The sequence below is a fragment of the Ptychodera flava genome, chromosome 4 (genome assembly GCF_041260155.1).
Source record: "Ptychodera flava strain L36383 chromosome 4, AS_Pfla_20210202, whole genome shotgun sequence".
In the NCBI taxonomy this organism is placed as follows: Eukaryota; Metazoa; Hemichordata; class Enteropneusta; family Ptychoderidae; genus Ptychodera; species Ptychodera flava.
Window position 1 is genome coordinate 46,544,209 of NC_091931.1, and position 18,031 is coordinate 46,562,239.

Consider the following 18,031-nt stretch of genomic DNA (forward strand, 5'->3'; position numbering starts at 1 on the left):
AAATTTTCTTTATCAAGAAAAGGAACACCCCTACTAATCTCTCCTGAGTAATTGGACCAATTGTTGAACTTTAATGTATATAATTCCACTCCCTACATGCATTGTGTTGTCTTCCATATCTTAAGTTGGTTTGTGCCACATAATTTTAGTCTACAACCTAGAACAAACTTGATCTCTAACACTGGTAGCGGTGATTTCAAAGATTGAGTCCACAATGACTCCTTTTCAGTCCTCTATCAACAGTCTTGCTGCAGTACATGTTGCTTCTATTCTCCTTCAAACTTTCCAACATTCAAAAGCAGATACTGTTTGCCTATAGTTAAATGTCAACTTTGTGCTGTTGTACATTTCTTTCCCAGTTGGTTTTTGTCATGTCATTTAAAGAAAAACATCACAACAAAAAGAACAGAGACTATTGGCATTTCAGCACCTGTATGCCCATGTGGAAAATTCCTCTGTGAAGGAAAGTGAAAAAAAGTTGCCAGAATTTGTTCATCTGTAAAAACATCATTCCAACTGAAGCAGGGAGGAAAAAGGGTTCCAAAGTCGATCATCTAGACACCCCCAAGCATCAATGGTCTACCCCTAACTTTCAGGACGATAAATAGTTATTCAATGGTTCATCTACCATGTAGACCAAACCAGTCATTAATCATTCTTACTTAGAAAAACAAATGTCAGGAAGTAGGTTTCAACTTTTGTACACAGAATATCAAATGACAGAAATTTAACCCTCTATCATTAATCCTAATTTCTGACAAAAATTTGCAATTACTTCTCTAGTAAGCTGTTTTTCACTTCATGTAGATCCTTGCAAGTGTCATGAAACCGATAGGTCATGAGATTAAACAAACTTTACACTATCACTGCTATCTGCATGATTGAACACAGCCATCAAATAAAGTAGAGTTTACTGAAAGATCCCGACCTGCTGTCAGTATAGCCATAGAGAGTAGAGGGGGAAGACTGTCAATGGTATAGCAATGGTTCAGGCAAACCACACACTGTCTGTTCAGCAATGGTTCAGGCAAACCACACACTGTCTGTTCAGCAATGGTTCAGGCAAACCACACACTGTCTGTACAGCAATGGTTCAGGTAAACCACACACTGTCTGTACAGCAATGGTTCAGGCAAACCACACACTGTCTGTACAGCAATGGTTCAGGCAAACCACACACTGTCTGTTCAGCAATGGTTCAGGCAAACCACACACTGTCTGTACAGCAATGGTTCAGGCAAACCACACACTGTCTGTACAGCAATGGTTCAGGCAAACCACACACTGTCTATACAGCAATGGTTCGGGTAAATCACACACTGTCTGTTCAGCAATGGTTCAGGCCAACCACACACTGTCTGTACCAATGGTTCAGGTAAACCACACACTGTCTGTTCAGCAATGGTTCAGGTAAACCACACACTGTCTGTTCAGCAATGGTTCAGGCAAACCACACACTGTCTGTACAGCAATGGTTCAGGCAAACCACACACTGTCTGTACAGCAATGGTTCAGGCAAACCACACACTGTCTGTTCAGCAATGGTTCAGGCAAACCACACACTGTCTGTACAGCAATGGTTCAGGCAAACCACACACTGTCTGTACAGCAATGGTTCGGGCCAACCACACACTGTCTCTACAGCAATGGTGAGGCAAACCACACACTGTCTGTACAGCAATGGTTCAGGCAAACCACACACTGTCTGTTCAGCAATGGTTCAGGCAAACCACACACTGTCTGTTCAGCAATGGTTCAGGCAAACCACACACTGTCTGTACAGCAATGGTTCAGGCAAACCACACACTGTCTGTACAGCAATGGTTCAGGCAAACCACACACTGTCTGTACAGCAATGGTTCAGGCAAACCACACACTGTCTGTTCAGCAATGGTTCAGGCAAACCACACACTGTCTGTACAGCAATGGTTCAGGCAAACCACACACTGTCTGTACAGCAATGGTTCGGCCAACCACACACTGTCTGTACAGCAATGGTTCAGGCAAACCACACACTGTCTGTACAGCAATGGTTCAGGCAAACCACACACTGTCTGTACAGCAATGGTTCAGGCCAACCACACACTGTCTGTACCAATGGTTCGGGTAAACCACACACTGTCTGTTCAGCAATGGTTCAGGCCAACCACACACTGTCTGTACCAATGGTTCGGGTAAACCACACACTGTCTGTTCAGCAATGGTTCAGGCAAACCACACACTGTCTATACAGCAATGGTTCGGGCCAACCACACACTGTCTGTACAGCAATGGTTCAGGCAAACCACACACTGTCTGTACAGCAATGGTTCAGGCAAACCACACACTGTCTGTACAGCAATGGTTCAGGCAAACCACACACTGTCTGTACCAATGGTTCGGGTAAACCACACACTGTCTGTTCAGCAATGGTTCAGGCAAACCACACACTGTCTGTTCAGCAATGGTTCAGGCAAACCACACACTGTCTGTACAGCAATGGTTCAGGCCAACCACACACTGTCTGTTCAGCAATGGTTCAGGTAAACCACACACTGTCTGTACAGCAATGGTTCAGGTAAACCACACACTGTCTGTTCAGCAATGGTTCAGGTAAACCACACACTGTCTGTACAGCAATGGTTCAGGCAAACCACACACTGTCTGTACAGCAATGGTTCAGGCAAACCACACACTGTCTGTTCAGCAATGGTTCAGGCCAACCAAAAACTGTCTGTATGGGAATTCAGGAAAACCGAACTGGTAAAAATATTGGTATCGGTAGATTCTGTCTATGAAACCCAGAGCTTTTTCAAAGATGAAGTTTCAAACCTGGCTTTTATATATATTAGTGGCTGTAGTAGTGTAAGGAAACCATTCTATTGTCTGATGAATTCATGTGAAACAAAACACGAACAGAGACACTTGAAACAAAAAAGATTTCACCTGACTTTACGTAGAAGCACTGAATTTGATCTGTTCTCTGTCAGGATTTCAATGTCATTATACTGAGATTATAAAAGTCAAAATGAGAAACCAGGGTTATCAAATTTGGAAGGTCAACTCAACTTGACCGCTGAGTCCTTTGTAACACCTAGAGAAAACACGCAAAGAAAATGTCAAATTTGGTTGACATTGCATAGCAGTTTAGCTTTTTCTCTATTGCAGAAAACAAAAGCGTAAAATAAATGAGACACTGGTGGCGCTATATACAACAGCTTATGATGGGGTTGTTCATTGTTTTAGTTGGCTGTTCGTGTTGCACTGTTCACATGACCCTATTCACACAGTCCTGATAAAACTAAAACTTAACATGAATTTAACCCTTTGAGTGCTGTACTTTTTTCCACAAAAATTTCAGTGCAACATTTTACCAATTTTCAAGAATTTTTCTGAAATTTTTTGATAATTCTGGATGAAATGGACATCACATTTTCATTTGCTACAGTTTTTCACCAAAATTTTGGCAAAAATCTGAAAAAAAAATTGACTGGGGCACATCTTATAAAGGTGAGAAAAATTGACTTTGGTGCTCAAAGGGTTAAAGCCAGCAGTGCTCTGCGATGCGATACCATAAACAAAATGCACAGTATCACAGCTCCATTGGTTCATGTATCACAAGTGTGATTGTGGATAATAACATGTGCAGTGCCGATGTTATCATTGATGACTTAATGTTACTGTTAACTGTAATTCATTTGTCAACAATAACACAGCATACTGTACACAAGTGATTTGTTTGCAAAGCTTATACTTTGAATTTCAATACACTCTTGAAAAAAAATAAAGAAAATGTAATATTCTCTGGAAATTATGGAAATATTATCAAAAGTCACAGCTACTGTCAATTTCGTAACAAATGAATTTGTTTTTTACCACAAATTCTTGAGATCATGGCAGTGGCATCCACATTGAGTCTCTTTGTGGCTTCTTCTTGTTTCTCTACGACATCGGGTCTCCGTTCAGCAGCTGCATGAATAACTATGGAAGGCTGGAAAAATTTATACAATAGCAATTGATCAGATATTTTCAACCATATCTATCTACCGTATATTTCAAATAATCGCTGACATGGCAAAGAGATACAAACACTGTGATTGGCATATGGGATTTCTTGCAGCATTAGACTGTTGGTAGTCCATCTAGCTTTTTTCTTGTTCTGACATGTATTCCAGCCAGTTGCATTGCAACTGCAAGTATTACTGCTAGTACATGTGATGTCATAGGCCAATGTTATTGGCACAGCTCGTTATATAATGGATTTTCCCATAGTAAAGTGTCTTTGGCAACAGCAAATATGAAAGTTTGTGATGGTGCATAAACCGAGCAACTGTGCAATTATTGCCAGGTAAAGTGACTGCATGTAAACAAATATACTTGTTCCATATTTTTTCTAATGCACAGTTCAATTGTACATTCACTAGTGTTTTAGCTAGGATACTACAGTTAGGGGAAATGTGTACCCTTCTACAACAGTAACTAGGGAATTTGAATTTTGAGGAGGATGAGGGATTGGAAATCTATGCCTTTTACAGAGTTTTTTGTTTCATCGTGACACATGTGGGTTTTTCAGTGAAAATTCACTGAGCAAACTGACCTGCAGTATGCTCAGAAGTCTGCGCAAAATAACTTGACCTTTCACAACGTTTATTCTTACAAAATAGTCTCAAAAATTATTCAACAAATGAAGGTTTTGGTTTTAATCAAAGATAGAAAGTATGTTAGAAATAGACCCAGGGTATATGTTTGCAAGGGTATTTCATAGATCCAGGGTCTATGTGTGGAAGGGCATTTCATAGATCCAGGCTCAATGTATGGAAGGGCATTTCATAGACCAAGGGTCTATGTATGAAAGGGCATTTCATAGACCAAGGGTCTATGTTTGGAAGGGCATTTCATCGATCCAGGCTCTATGTATGGAAGGGCATTTCATAGATCCAGGGTCTATGTGTGGAAGGGCATTTCATAGACCAAGGGTCTATATTTGGAAGGGCATTTCATAGATCCAGGCTCTATGTATGGAAGGGCATTTCATAGATCCAGGCTCTATGTATGGAAGGGCATTTCATAGATCAAGGGTCTATGTTTGGAAGGGCATTTCATAGATCCAGGCTCTATGTATGGAAGGGCATTTCATAGACCAAGGGTCTATTAGTCTTGTTTGGAAAGGTATTTCATAGATCCAGGCTCTATGTATGGAAGGGCATTTCATAGACCAAGGGTCTATGTATGGAAGGGCATTTCATAGATCCAGGCTCTATGTATGGAAGTGCATTTCATAGACCAAGGGTCTATGTGTGGAAGGGCATTTCATAGATCCAGGCTCTATGTATGGAAGGGCATTTCATAGACCAAGGGTCTATGTTTGGAAGGGCATTTCATAGACCAAGGGTCTATGTTTGGAAAGGCATTTCCTAAGAAGTCAAAAAAATCACTGAATGTGCCAAATTACCATTACTTTTGTACAATACTAATCTTGATGTGCTGGTAATACTATTTTCATTGCTGCCTGGCTGTCAACAGGCTAAGCATGAACTAGCATGATTTGGTATCGTCTAATCATGGTACTAATCCCCACACAGTATTTGATAGGCCTAACTTGGCTTTCCCTATAGCGGGATTGAATCCCCCAGCCTGCTTAAATGATACGTCCAGTACATTTACAACTGCATTTAAGGCATAGTGTCACTGTCCATGTTTGTCTCTATTCCAAAAGATGAAAGCCCTGACCCCTCAGTCTACGTCTGTCCCTTTTCCATCAGATGAAAGCCCTGACCCCTCAGTCCATGTCTGTCCCTTTTCCATCAGATGAAAGCCCTGACCCCTCAGTCCGTGTCTGTCCCTTTTCCATCAGATGAAAGCCCTGACCCCTCAGTCCATGTCTGTCCCTTTTCCAACAGATGAAAGCCCTGACCCCTCAGTCCATGTCTGTCCCTTTTCCATCAGATGAAAGCCCTGATCCCTCCTTTTCAAACAAATTACAGCCTTTTATTCCCTATTCAAACAATAACAAACCAGCTTTACAATAGCCAATATAGTCTTTGAACATGTACATCCAGTGTCATGTTTTTTTTGTAAATTAGAGATAGAGAAATATTAGTGAGAAAACAAACCTTGAAGTCTTCAAATACTTGTCTGACTTGAATTTCATCCTGAATGTCAACTTTCTTCAGAACACCAACTGCTCTGGAATATGCACAGCCCAGTGTGTCCCATGATGCATTGCAAAATTCATTCAACACTGGTCTGCCAAGTAAACCAGAAGCACCTGTAACCAGTACCCTCTTCATTCTGACATTGGAAACCCTGAAATTAATGAAATTGACAACCCTGAAGTAAATGATATCAGCAACCCTGAAATCAATGACATCAGCAACCCTGAAATCAATGACATCAGCAACCCTGAAATCAATGACATCACAACCCTGACATCAATGACATCAGCAACCCTGAAATCAATGACATCAGCAACCCTGAAATCAATGACATCAGCAACCCTGAAATCAATGACATCACAACCCTGAAATCAATGACATAAGCAACCCTGACATCAATCATACAGGTTTCCTAATTAAAAGTTTATGAAGTAATTTTCTTATAGGAATTCAGCATAAATAAATAAAAAAGGCTTACATGGTGTGATCTACTCAGTATGTACGGATTGTGATATGGTATGGTCTAATGAACAACTTGCAGATTATATTTTTACTTTATATAAACAAAGAAATACCTAGTTATATCTATTAATAGCTCTATTATTATACTGTAATACTTTATCTTTATTAAAGAAAATTTGAACTTATTTTTGTGTCACACTTTTATTGCCACAAATGTGATGTAAATCCTATATTTATAAGCAAGCAATAAAAATATTCTTATTATTATTATGTATGGCATGTGTTGATGTTTGGATATGATTTATGTTCAAAATCTTGAACATAGTGTATATAAGACTGATGTGAGTGCTGCAAGATAATCATTGCTTCTACAAACCGATAAAACATCTCAAAATTAGAATTCTAATCAAACACTAGACTTCTTTAGGCAGGTGTAATTTGTAACTACAGTTTATCATTTGTAACTTCCAGAGTCACTCACTGAATTTCAAACTGATGCGATTCTCATTCACAACAAAATGGCAAAAATGTTTAAATACAACCTGAATGTCAGAATCTGTGCAAATTTTACAAAATGATACAGAGATATGACAAAACTACTTCTTAACGTCCCCCGCCCCTTTAATTGCATCATGCAACAACAGCCAACATTCCACCAGAGGGCGCCATATAAAAGCCAATCTCCTGTCTTTCAACACCATATGAATCCTTCAATGAGCACAACATTCCTTTCAAAAGAAAAGAGAGTTCCAGAATTTCAAAGAATAATACTAATACAGATTACACCGAAGAAAGGTACGTCCGACTTGCAAATTTAATCACCGTAAAATCATAAACTGGCAATACAGCCACAGAACGGAGCAATATATGTGCATTCTAATAAACTCTAACTGAGGTATGATAGTAGAAAGCACATTGGAATAAGCCCCTCATGATTTTACCAGTTAACTCTGTATAACTAAATTGAACAAAATCTGCATACAAAACTGCCATGTCCAACTACAATTAAGATTGTACAAAATTTTCTAATTTTTCATATTTTTTTTATGTATTCTTTAATCTAAGAACATGCTCATGAAACCAAAGAAAACAAAAAAACAAAAAACATACTCAACAAGAAAATAAAAAGCTTGACATACTCTTCACTTAGAACACAAGTACAGAAAGTTTAAAAACATTCTGAAAAAATCCTGCACCAAAAGTTGCTGTGTCGAATTATATCAAAGGATAAAGCGGCTTCAATCAGATGATAAACGGATGTAGAAATTAGAATAGGCCATCTGTTGTTTTCTTTGAAATGTCATGATTAAATGAGCTGACAAAGGTTTCTGAAATACTCAATCGATTTCTAATACCAAACAATATTCTACAAGCATTATTGTATGAAACTCTTGCACTATTCATTAGGCTAAAAAAATAAATTGTGGTGTTCCGATAACATGGTTTTCAAAAATAGGGTAGGTAGGTCGGCATGAATTTTTTTTTCCAAAATATTTTTATTTTTAAATATGCATTTTTCAGGGGTTCAGGGCGGTCAAACACGAGCCACAACATTTCCAGAAAAATGTATCATACATATAAAAGGAAAAAAAACGTAAAAGACATCCTCATTCCAGCAAAAATCAAATGCCAAGTAATGAACGCGTTACTTCCATGTTTACGTAGCTCTAAAAAGTTTAGGGTCAGCAGGTAAAAAATGGGGTAGGTCGCGTTATCGGAACAGCACAAATTTTTTTGTTTGGCCTTAATATGCACCTCTAATATGGAACCAGCCTTTGATTCAGAAATTCTCTGTATCATATAAAAATAGGGAAAGTACAATGTTAAAATGCTTGTCATAACACGTTTAAAGGTTAAAAATATCAAACTTATCAGCAATACAGAAGTGTTGCACATTGTCTACAGATCTTTGTGTATCACACAGATTGGAATACAGAAAACAGTTCTACTTGTAAGTTCATTATCAATGAAAGATTTGATATCTTGACAACCCTAATTGTTATGCACTCCAAGATGTCATCTTCGTTGCCCTTCAATTGAGTTTTGCAATTTATGTTTTGTTGATAAAGCAATTTTCTTGAATTTACGTTTGATCAAATCAAAACAAAGAATAAACAAATACTGAAGTTGCCAATATCTGCAGACTGAAGTCTTCAAGTCAACTTGCAAGACTGTTGGACTGAAGTAATCTTTCACACCTGTTATCATGATATTTCTGGCATAGTCTGTTACTATGGTAACCACATGCTTATTGCAGTCAAGTAACCTTAGCAACACTAACCTTGTTTTTCTTTTCAGCTGTAGTTTATGTTTGAACTTTTCTCATGTACATTCTATCAATTCTATTGAGCAGTAGAATCAGGGAATTCCAAACCAATGTTGTTACAAAAACAAGTGTCATTTTTCATAGTTTTGATAGTGGTATTATTGCTCAGACAATGTTGGGGTTAAATTGACTGTGAAAGTTTGTTGGTGTAAAAATAATGAAAGAATTTGACAAAGTAAGTGAATTGATCAACAGTGATGATTAGATTGGAAAATGCAAAACAATAGCACAGATGAAGTAATGTATAAAACAAACAATGCAACACATGCATGAATGTTTTTCAGAAAAAATTACAGTGGGTTGGTGAAATGACTCTATTGTCCTTATTCAGTAAGCCAATTAATGTCAATTGACTTCTTTGATGATCATACTGACAAAAAGCATTGACTTTTCACAATCAATCCACCGAGTCTTGTAAAAACACCTTACATTAATCAAGAATTTTTCACTCTTTGATGAACTGCAACAAATTGTGTGACAAAGTTAATTTGTGGTGACCTGGTATCACAATTATGGACTTTTGACAATTAACTCAAGCAAGATATTAATAGGCAATTAGTTTCCACTGCGTTGACTGATTTACTATCTTGTTAAAACTGTCATGTGTTTGGGCTTGTCAAAAACTCTATTATCCTTGATTACACTTTAACTGTCTTCATCATTTTTGTTAATATTTTGTTAATATTTTCATAATATGTCAGCGTCTTAACAAAAGGCATGTAGTAAATAGTTCTATTGTATTCATTGTGTGTGCGTTACTTTGTATCTAGCTTTTCATTTATCTATTTATGATCATTAAAAGTTGTTTGAAAATTACTTCATTTTATTGGTATACTTTCTCTTTCTTTATTGACACAATTTTACATAATTCATCAACTACAACTTTCAAACCTACTATTACTTGCTACAAATAACAATAATGGAACCTGTAATTAGGAGATTCCATAACAAATAGCAGGTCATAGATTAATTGTCATTCTAGCTAACAATGCTTCTCCTTTTAGATTTGAAAGCCTGACAAAATGACAATTTTGCTGTTGCATGGGAACAATATTGTACATGTTCAAGTATTTTCAGTACTGATAAATATCCACAAAACTCCATCTCTGAAGGATTACAAGGTCATATCTTGAAAACAAGGTAAAAATCATAAATCACTTTAAAAATTGTCATGATAATTTCATGTTTGGAAATTTGAAGGGCAAGACTCAGCAATATTGGGATGAACCATATTGCAATTAGGCATTATCCTAAGGGGTATGCTTCTAAGTATATGAAAGTACACTGAGACAAACAGTCTATCTAGTTATCTGCCATCCTTTCATAATTTCACTTCAAATAAATTTGAATATGATGAGTCATTGAGGAAGAGAAAAAAGGAAATTAATGAGACATGCCTTCATTTTACACCTTGTATGCCAGAATAATCAATAGGTCAAACTACAAACTTCAAAATGAAATCCTTGCATTCACAATAATCTACAAAACTGGTTTGCACTGTCTTTTTCTAAAATTGAATGTATAAGTTTTTCACAATTGATTTCAGACTGTCATTCATCATCAGACATTTGAAAAAAACAGATTGTGATAACGTTATCAATAACATCACAACAAAAGCAATGCACATGTTGTAAAATATGTCATAAAATGCTGTGAAAGCGATGAACAGTTCTCAATAATTGCAGTGTAAAGATGTCACAATGAAAACCAACAACTGCCACAACAGATTATACAATCACAGAGATTCCCATTCACATTTTGAACAATGAATATTTGAAGTACCTTTCTGATGTATTCTGATAAGCGTGATTATTTCTCAACTATCAATAACTTTGACGAACACTTGCATGCAGAATTTATTGCTTGTAGAATGAAATCACATTTATAATCTAGTGATTCATACAACCTGGTCATCCTTCCTTCATGTGTTCAGAACTCTTCTCTTGACATATCTTAACACAAATAATATTTGCAAGCTCATATTCAACCAAAAGTAGATAAAAAATTGAGTAATTTACAAGACCTACGATGCATTGAAGTATGTTTACCTCATGTACAATATTCAAAGACATGACATGCCAATTTCAAAACATTCATAAGACCCAAGTATTATAACAAAATTAATATATTGTAATTCAAATCTTGATTCAGCAATGCTGCTATCCACTGAAATTTACGGAGCACCATTCAATCATCACTGAAATATATCCACATGTTAATTATTTCTACTTCTAGCAACAAACAATGCACAGACCAGTATTGGCTTTCATATTTACTGTGAAGATCCAAAGCACCACTATTAAACATTACTTATATAGGTATCAGAATAACACCTGCATTATAAAAAGTATACTAATGGAAAGCCCACATACAGCGTATGCTGAAATAATTTAGGACTATCAGGTAATAAAAGCAAATCTATCAATAACAGATGCAAGCTGTAAGCTGTAAGCCGACTGAAACTTCATAAATAGATGTACATACATGTATATGGATAAATACGATACTTTGTATCTAAGCCATACAGATAAATATGAAACATTGACTATTACAATGTCAAATGTCTGATGATTGCTAAATGCATGAAACTTATGTAACAGATATAATTACTTTTTACTTGAAGTAATTTGTGTTATTATTTATAATGCTTTGTTTTTAGCATCGAGCACTGTAATTGACCACAAAGACATCTGTATACTTTGATACTACATACATTTGTATTATATATATATAATATATATATATATATATATATATATATATATATATATATATATATATATATATATATATATGTGTGTGTTGTGTGTGTGTGTGTGTGTGTGTGTGTGTGTGTGTTGTGTGTGTGTGTGTGTGTGTAGATAGATATAGATGTGTGTGTGTGTGTGTGTGTGTGTAGATAGATATAGATATGTGTGTGTGTGTGTGTGTGTGTGCACGTGTATATATATGTACCATTATACTTTGGTCTTAGGTGGTGTTGAAATTCAGTAACTAATAATTGTTTTGATGGCAACACTTTGAAACCAACTCAGAGCATCTGATGTAATCTTTTTCTATCAGGAAAGCTACACATAATCAATGCTGATAAATCTACTCTGTTAAACACAGTGATGTGGCAAATACCCGGCAGCAAGCAAAAACAACCTGCTGTAATAGCTAAAATTTGCAGGCTGAGGCTGTGAAAATTTAGTTTCAGTGAAAAATCAAGACATTTTGAACAAACTATGTGCGCTCACACACTATTTGTAATCATCTATATTTTTATCTTTTTATTTTTGCCATGTGTAACCAAAATTTTCTACATCCCTGAAACAAAAGCTGTGAGTTGGTTTCAAAGTGTTGTATATTGCCACCATTATGGAATACACCACTTAAGATCACAATATTGTACCATATAAATGAGAGTTGTGTCAACATCACCAACTCAATAAAAGACAAAAAAGTTACAACCAACCAGATGAGTAGATGAGTGTACATTGATCATGAATAAGCTCTTGCCTGCTTGTCAAAATGGAGATATAATCATAGACCCTTGAAGGTCCATGATATAATATACAAAGGCTTGACAATGACAACACTTATGATAAATACAGGGAGGTAAATGGATGTCAGATGATAAACACATGACGTGAGTTCAAAGGTTATAAGAAGTGAGTGTACCCACAAAACAAGATAAACTCATGTTTCATCCTCATGACAGTATTCACTGTAATCAAGCCACAACAGTTCTCACTGCAGTCAAGTCATGACAGTATTCACTGCAGTCAAGTCATGACAGTATTCACTGCAGTCAAGTCATGACAATGTTCACTGCAGTCAAGTCATGACAATACTCACTGCAGTCAAGTCATGACAGTGTTCACTGCAGTCAAGTCATGACAGTATTCACTGCAGTCAAGTCATGACAGTGTTCACTGCAGTCAAGTCATGACAGTATTCACTGCAGTCAAGTCATGACAGTATTCACTGCAGTCAAGTCATGACAGTATTCACTGCAGTCAAGTCATGACAGTATTCACTGCAGTCATGACAGTATTCACTGCATTCAAGTCATGACAGTATTCACTGCAGTCAAGTCATGACAGTATTCACTGCATTCAAGTCATGACAGTATTCACTGCAGTCATGACAGTATTCACTGCATTCAAGTCATGACAGTATTCACTGCAGTCAAGTCATGACAGTATTCACTGCAGTCAAGTCATGACAGTGTTCACTGCAGTCAAGTCATGACAGTGTTCACTGCAGTCAAGTCATGACAGTATTCACTGCAGTCAAGTCATGACAATGTTCACTGCAGTCAAGTCATGACAGTGTTCAATGCCGTCAAGTCATGACAGTATTCACTGCAGTCAAGTCATGACAGTATTCACTGCAGTCAAGTCATGACAGTGTTCACTGCAGTCAAGTCATGACAGTATTCACTGCAGTCAAGTCATGACAGTATTCACTGCAGTCAAGTCATGACAGTGTTCACTGCAGTCAAGTCATGACAGTATTCACTGCAGTCAAGTCATGACAGTACTCACTGCAGTCAAGTCATGACAGTGTTCACTGCAGTCAAGTCATGACAGTATTCACTGCAGTCAAGTCATGACAGTACTCACTGCAGTCAAGTCATGACAGTATTCACTGCAGTCAAGTCATGACAGTGTTCACTGCAGTCAAGTCATGACAGTATTCACTGCAGTCAAGTCATGACAATACTCACTGCATTCAAGTCATGACAATGTTCACTGCAGTCAGTATTCACTCACTTGATATCATGACAGGATGAACTTCAGTCAAGTCAGGATTCACTGTAGTCATCACAGCATTTGCTTTAGTCAAGTCATGACAGAAGTTTTGTGTTAAACTTTAACCTCCCTACATAGTGAACTAAGACAGTAAAGGTTACAATATAGCATGCATGGGCTTGCTGTGAGGGATTCTCCTGACAAGATAATTTCTTGGGAAAATTGGATACTGAGTGATAAATGTGTACATCTTTTACAGCCCAGAGGACAAACATACATACAGCTCTTATGTCATGACTTCATTGTAATTCCACATGGAGAAAGAGTATGAAAATAATTGGCTCAACTTTCCATCATCACTTTGCAACTCTGTTAATTTGAGGTCAGAAAATGTTCTTAAAGAGAAATGTATATGCCATGGCTGTCACTTAAATTGTAACAAATTTGACTCTCTTATTAATTTCTGTTACTGTCTGATTACTCTGTTTTGCATGTAGATTGTCTTTTTTTTTCATCACAGTGATAGATTTGTCCAATTTCAAACATGATGGATGAAGCCGTCACATGTTATCAAATGTAACCATTTACTTTCTATTTGATGATATTATACAGTATCAGACGAAGTCTGACTTAATCAAGTTATATTTTAGCTCAACATTGCTTTACACTGAAGACACCCGCTTGGAGGTATTGCGCATGCTTACAGGTCAAAGAACTTTCTTCCTGACAATTTTTGATAATAGCAATATTTCAACAAACTGACACAAAAATAATAATGATCAGTTCAAGGGTAGATGAAAATAAAATAGTGTTGATCAAGATACAGATGATTGAAAATGGCAACCTTTCGCAAAAATCTGAATTGTCTTCAAAGCTAATCCTACTTGCCTTCATTTAGAATTATGAGAAAAATAAACATTAAAATGAAACCATTACATGGTTCAAATGACAGTTCATGACAAACTGAACTGGGGTTCTTGAAAATTATCAAAATAATAATCAAACCAAATATGGACCAGGAATAATTTTAAGGTTGATTTGACATTTGAAATTCAAGAAGGAAAGTTACATAATGTATTTAGTTTATACAATAAGTCATTATTAAAACTATCAAACTCAGCAGCATCTCATAAACAGGCTTGCTAGCATCACCTTATACTATATAGACTGCCTAGCTAGCATCACCTAATACTATATAGACTGCCTAGCTAGCATCACCTAATACTATATAGACTGCCTAGCTAGCATCACCTCACAGACTGCCTAGCAAGCACTATTTATCAGACTGCATGGCTAGCAACACTTCACAGACTGCCTAGTTAGCATCACCCAACAGATTGCCTATCTAGCATCACCTAATAGACTGCCTCGCTCGCATCACCTCATAGACTGCCTAGCTAACATCACCTCATAGACTGCCTAGCTAGCATCACCTCATAGACTACCAAGCTCGCATCACCTGATAGACTACCAAGCTAGCATCACCCAACAGATTGCCTACCTGGCATCACCTCACAGACTGCCCAGCTAGAATCACCTAATAGACTGCTAGCTAGCATCATCTCATAGACTGCCTAGCTAGCATCACCTAATAGACTGGTAGCTAGCATCACCTGATAGACTGCCTAGCTAGCATTGCCTCAAAGACTGCCTAGCTGGCATCACCCCAGACTGCAAAGCTGGCATGAATGAAGAGTCTAACTCGGTCATATCAAAAGACTGCCTAGCAGGCATTACCTCATCACCCTGCTGACTGTCTGGTTGGCATTACTTCAAAAACTGCTTCATTGGCACCAATTTAAAGATTGCCCAATCAGCATCTCAAAAGCTACGTATCAACCATCAACTCATCAACGACCTAGCAAGCACCAACTCACAGACGACCTAAATAGCATCAACTCAAAGACAACATAGTTAGCATCAACTCAAAGGTTACCTAGCTAGCAGCAACTCAAGACTACCTAGCTAGCATCAACTCAAAGACTACCTAGCTAGCATCAACTCAAAGACTACCTAGCTAGCATCAACTCAAAGACTACCTAGCTAGCATCAACTCAAAGACTACCTAGCTAGCAGCAACTCAAAGACTACCTAGTTAGCATCAACTCAAAGGTTACCTAGCTAGCATCAACTCAAAGACTACCTAGCTAGCATCAACTCAAGACTACCTAGCTAGCATCAACTCAAGACTACCTAGCTAGCATCAACTCAAAGACTACCTAGCTAGCATCAACTCAAAGACTACATTAATAGCATCAACTCAAAGACTACCTAAATAGCATCAACTCAAAGACTACCTAGCTAGCATCAACTCAAAGACTACCTAGCTAGCATCAACTCAAGACTACCTAGCTAGCATCAACTCAAGACTACCTAGCTAGCATCAACTCAAGACTACCTAGCTAGCATCAACTCAAGACTACCTAGCTAGCATCATCTCAAAGACTACCTAAATAGCATCAACTCAAAGACTACCTAGCTAGCATCAACTCAAAGACTACCTAGCTAGCATCAACTCAAAGACTACCTAGCTAGCATCAACTCAAAAGACTACCTACCTAGCATCATAGACTGCCTACCTACGGTAGCATCACCTAATAGACTACCAAGCTAGCATCACCTCACAGACTGCCTAGCTAGCATCGACTTTAAGACTACCTAGCTAGCATTATATATAATAACTCAAAGACTAACTAGCTAGCATCAACTTTAAGGCTACCTAGCTACAGCTAGTAGCATTGAACAACCTGACTAAGAACACTTGTAACCAATCAACCAAACCATGACAGTAAACATCTCCAACTGTAGCAGCTGTACTCTTTCAATTTAGATGCAAAATAGCAAGTGTGAAATTCAAGCAATAAAATTGATAGTTCAGTACTGGGACGACATTTTAAATGTCAGGCTTGTTTTCAATATTGTATTCAAAAGCAGGTTAATTTGCATTATGAACAAATTGTTTCCAACCTTTGATAATGCAGCAGTCAGTGTAAAATTATGCCTACCTTCACACCTCAGGGTTATGCTTGGGTTTTGGAACTTAGTCGTGAAATTTGCAAAATGCACCACCCCCTGAGGCAAGACAATAAAAATATCCCCATCAGAGACAAGCAATCCACTGAAGTTCCTGCACACAGCTATCAAGGCGGCCCCCTCAAATATTAAATTGACGGCTCATAAAGACATCAGGTACACACCGTGCCGTACTGACGAGTGGTTCCCGGGTACGATGATGATTGGATTGCTATACAACTGAATCTAATTGAAGGAATACATTAATACTGGACTGAATTACACAAACAGTGGAAATCCGATACAAAAATGTATTTTTTGATTAATTGTATTTTAAAATAGATTTTCATTTGATTATTACGGAAATGAAGGGAATCAGATACAGAGGAAATTGTACAGAGAATAATTTAGTGCTTGATGCTGCCATATTATTTTTATAAATCATTATCAAACTGGAAGTTGTCACATGAATTTCTGTCATTTCATCTAAAGATAGACTTTGTTTCTGTCTTCCATCATTATTTTAAAAACTACAGTCTTCAGTGATTTCTCAAAAGCTGTTCGCAACTGCCCTCCAATCACGATTGTAAAAGCTTTCCCTCCCATCTCAATTTTCCCCTCTACCCTCCCTTACTAAAAAACTCCCCTGTCCCCGACCAAAAGAACTCCACTACCCATTTCCTATGCAAAAGTTCCCCACTGCCCCTCTCAGCAACACATGGTTTTTGTCCTTCCAACTAGTCTAAAGTGTGCTATCCTCCAGGTTTGTTAGGACCTTTTTGTTATTTTTACGACGGACTGAAAAATTTCGTTCACAGTATTAACTTTGACTTGCAACGTAGTTTTATTAGGGCAGTTTTCTCTAACGCACAAGTTGATAAAGGGCTGTTCCTCTGTTGGCAAGAAGACATCGCATCACGAAAAAAATCGCTTTACAATATTACATCTGAAATTTAAAGTTGCCCACTGTGAAAATAAAACACAAAAAAGTTGCTGTCAACACATGTAAAATAGACGACATCTTTCCACGGGGGGCTCGTCCACCTTGTTTTATTTGCGTATGTGTTTGTTTGTGTGTTTGTGTTTGTTTATTTGTTATTTTTAATAAAATAACAGCGAAAAGCTCTTTTGTTTGTATTTGTCAATAAAGAGTGGTTTATTTATATATTTATTTATCTATTTGTTTGTATGTATTTCAGATGGTTAGGGTTAGGGTTAGGCTTAAGTTAGGGTTGGGGTTAGGGTTTGGGCTAGGTTAGTCACTCCCTCTATATTACCAGACTGGTAATATAGAGGGAGTGACTAACCTAGCCCAAACCCTAACCCTAACCCTATCACCAACTTAAGCCTAACCCTAA

The 18,031-nt window shown here is 37.3% G+C and overlaps 1 protein-coding gene across 4 annotated transcripts in view; it reads right to left on the minus strand.

Annotated features, from left to right (window-relative positions):
- LOC139131980 (methionine adenosyltransferase 2 subunit beta-like) overlaps nt 1–18,031 on the minus strand; it is a 35,554-nt gene that overhangs the window by 16,876 nt on the left and 647 nt on the right. For 3 of the 4 annotated variants that reach the window (XM_070698327.1, XM_070698324.1, XM_070698325.1), the window contains exons 2-3: nt 6,093–6,285; nt 3,856–3,970 (exon numbers count right to left, since the gene is read on the minus strand). In XM_070698327.1, the coding sequence (XP_070554428.1) occupies nt 3,856–3,970; nt 6,093–6,269 (292 nt within the window). In that variant the 5' untranslated portion in view covers nt 6,270–6,285. Of the gene's footprint in view, nt 1–3,855; nt 3,971–6,092; nt 6,286–16,666; nt 16,685–18,031 lie in introns of those variants that run through there. The other variant, XM_070698326.1, reaches the window with a different exon arrangement.